Raw genomic sequence first — 3,391 nt, forward strand, 5'->3', positions numbered from 1 at the left:
TTTGAAAAAAAAAAATATATATATATATTGACAACTTTTTTGTCAAATTTCTTATTTTAACTTTAAAACAATTCTGTAGTTTAGCACACACACACGTCTTGTTTGCTATCCTTGTGGGGACTCTCCATAGGCATAATGGTTTCTCTACTGTACAGACCATATATTCTATTGCCCTACACCAACCCTAGCCCTAAACCTACCCCTCACAGGAAACTTTCTGCATTTTTAGATTTTCAAAAAACTTCATTCTGTGTGATTTATTAGCTTGTTTACCCGTGGGGACCTCAATTTAGGTCCCCACCGTGACATGAGTCTGTGTGTATTCAGGTTTAAGTCCCCACCAGAATAGAAAAACAGGTACACACACACAGTGAAGATGTCCACCTTCAGAGTAACTCACCCTTCTGGGCTGGCTTGTCACATTGCTTTGTAAATCTGAACAGACACTACTTCTTCTGGAAATTTCTGTGTGCATAAAACAGCATTTATTAATGATTAGAGATTTATATTAGGAACTTCATGTTCATAGAGTTTTTAAAAGAGTTGTTCTAAACGTGTATGATGTTATTTCTGTGGAACCCAAAAACAGAATTTTAAAGAAGCTTATGGTACACATTTATAAAAATGTGCGGTTATAAGAATTGAGAAGATCTACAGTATGAGTGAGCACATTTTTAGTTGACTATCCTTTTAACAATGATTCAGTAAAAGAATACACAGTAAATGAGAACGTACTGTAAATGGAGGTTCTCTTGCGCGTGGTTCGCTCTTTCTTGGCAGTTTCAGGTTTCCATACGTCATGAATTTGCTTTGAAAAAAGTTTCCTTTTGGGTCTGTGAGAGAGACAGAATTATTTCAATTTCATGAATTTGTTTTCAATGAAAGCAATTAGCATTAAGACAACTAAATCAAGTAATTTGAGATAAAAAACAATAAGGTAATGTAATTGAGGTCAGCTTCACTTGAGAATTATTAATCACTGATGATTAGTGTCAGGTGTTAGTCAGGTGACTGTTAATGTTCATAGTGTTAGTGTATGTCGCTGTTGAAATCACTTACAAGGCCCTCACCTGATATTTAGCACCAGTGGATCCACCGGTTCCTCATTTCTGTGTAAATAATTAATTTATATTTACAATATTTTATTCAGTTAAAATGCATATTAAATAAAAAATTCACAATTTAAGATTTTACTTTAGAAAAAGTTATTTATTCAATTTATAAATGACCAGAACCAAATAAATAAAATGTGAATTAATTTTATTAACAGACAACTGCAGTTTAAAATTTGATAGATGAAAGAGATGCTTTTACTCTTCTGGTTTGTTTGACTCTGTGCTGGATGGAGTCCTTTCACTTCCATCCTGTTCAGATGAGGTTTTCTCAGATCTCTCATGACGGGCTTGAACCACTTTTAATGCTGCCTAAAACAAACATACACCAAAAAAAAGGGTGAGGCACTTCATTGCATTTCTTGTAATATGCAGCAAAATACACAGTCTATAAATCACAAAGTAAACCATTAGTGGCAAGCAAATCTGCTCTTAAGAGCTCAACATCTTGTCTTTACCTTTATTAGGTGGTTATTGAGTTTTGAGGGTGAAGCTAATTGCACAATTTCCATCCCATACCCTCAGGAAAACACCACAATTCTAAGAGATCGTTAGGCAAATACGGTAAGCACATTGAAAAAAAACGAATTTGGTTTTCGTGATATATCGTACAGTACTCTTGCAAAATCTCATGATCTATCTAGATATGAGGCTTCATCAAAGTTGTAAAAGACTTGTGATAGTGTAAGAATGAGTTAAAAAATTAGAAAACAAATCAGAAAGGTTCTTCAAAAAAGCCATCATTTTACAAAAAAAGTGTGTTTATGAATTTATAGCCGTCATCAGGTTTTCAGAGTGTTTTACATATCCCCCGTCAATGAAGCCCATTAGGACTTTCCCACAGGATGCAGCAAAACAAATCAGAGTTTATCGTAAGGTGGATTCGTTTTTTGGTAAGCATAACAAAAAAAAGTCCTCGTACTTCGAATAAGAAAACGGAGGAACGTCCCTGGCTGAATGTTTTGAGGAATGTGTCAATGTTCTCCAACAGCTGGTCGAAAGTGAAGTTCATCAGGAGCTGATCATACGCGTCCTTCTTACTCACAATGGTGGTCAGCTTTCCTTGTAGTTTCTGTTAGGAAAAAATGATGTTAATTTGCGGCATTGTATGAAAAAGCATGTTAAACTGTAACAGGTAAATAAATACGCACCGCTGGTAACTCAGTCTCTTTTTCCAGCCACTGCAGGGTTTCATTTGCCAACTTTGAATGTCCTTTCTTCACACACACAGCGACAGACTTGGACACAAAATAAAAACAGAATTGTCAGGACTGAATCCCATTCAAACTCTACAATGTGAAACACCTGTCACTCTCAAACATAAATACCTGAACAATCAGTAGCGTCTTGATCTTAGCATGCAAGTCTGAATCGGATACTTCCTGTAACGACTCCCAAATCGGCAACGCTGACATCAAGGGAGTGATTCGAGAAACATGATCATAACGGACTTCTGAAATGCACAACACAAGACAGATTTTGACATGATGGATTAGCTGTCAGAACCACTGAATCTTTTGTTTACATTTGTCTTTGCATCTTAAAAAAACGAATTTGGTTTTCGTGATATACCGTACAGTACTCTTGCAAAATCTCATGATCTATCTAGATGAGGCTTCATCAAAGTTGTAAAAGACTTGTGATAGTGTAAGAATGAGTTAAAAAATTAGAAAACAAATCAGAAAGGTTCTTCAAAAAAGCCATCATTTTACAAAAAAAGTGTGTTTATGAATTTATAGCCGTCATCAGGTTTTCAGAGTGTTTTACATATAAGGCAAGTTTTTTTCTCTCTCTTATGAACAGTTATAAATCTTCACTTCAGTAGCACCTCCAATTCCTCTTTATATTCTTAAGGTTTTAACAGAGGGGTTTGCTTATATATCTCCTGGTTTGTATAAAAAAAAAAAAATCCTAAAAACATTGTAAAAAAGTATTTGTTTTTCTGGCTGTTGACAGCATTTTCTGATTTAAATGCTGATAGAAAAAGATCCCAAATCCCTTCTGTAAAAACACTTAACTCAAATAATTTCAAAATGAATCAAGAATTTTGAACCTGGCTTTATTCGGTGTTCAGATTTCTGTTCTGGAAATGTGTGCCTGTTTAATTAGATAATGCTTATTTGCATAAGTATACATAACAATTCAAGAAGCTTGCAATACAAAACTAATGTCTGAATGTAATGTGATGAATAAATTCCTGTGGCTCAGTGGTAGAGCATTGTGTTAGCAGCGCAAAAGGTTGTGGGTTCAATTCCCAGGGAACACACATACTGGTCAAA

General features: G+C 34.9%; 1 protein-coding gene across 1 annotated transcript in view; it reads right to left on the reverse strand.

Moving 5' to 3' along the window:
• The window catches only part of LOC107754206 (telomeric repeat-binding factor 1-like), a 7,714-nt gene that overhangs the window by 2,718 nt on the left and 1,605 nt on the right, over positions 1-3,391 (reverse strand). The window contains exons 3-9 of the mRNA XM_016570577.1: positions 2,441-2,565; positions 2,264-2,350; positions 2,035-2,184; positions 1,315-1,424; positions 1,071-1,109; positions 736-833; positions 401-465 (exon numbers count right to left, since the gene is read on the reverse strand). Coding sequence (XP_016426063.1) covers positions 401-465; positions 736-833; positions 1,071-1,109; positions 1,315-1,424; positions 2,035-2,184; positions 2,264-2,350; positions 2,441-2,565 — 674 coding nt within the window. The remainder of the gene's footprint in view (positions 1-400; positions 466-735; positions 834-1,070; positions 1,110-1,314; positions 1,425-2,034; positions 2,185-2,263; positions 2,351-2,440; positions 2,566-3,391) is intronic.

This window comes from Sinocyclocheilus rhinocerous, unplaced genomic scaffold (genome assembly GCF_001515625.1).
Source record: "Sinocyclocheilus rhinocerous isolate Xijiao unplaced genomic scaffold, SAMN03320098_v1.1 scaffold442, whole genome shotgun sequence".
NCBI lineage: Eukaryota > Metazoa > Chordata > Actinopteri > Cypriniformes > Cyprinidae > Sinocyclocheilus > Sinocyclocheilus rhinocerous.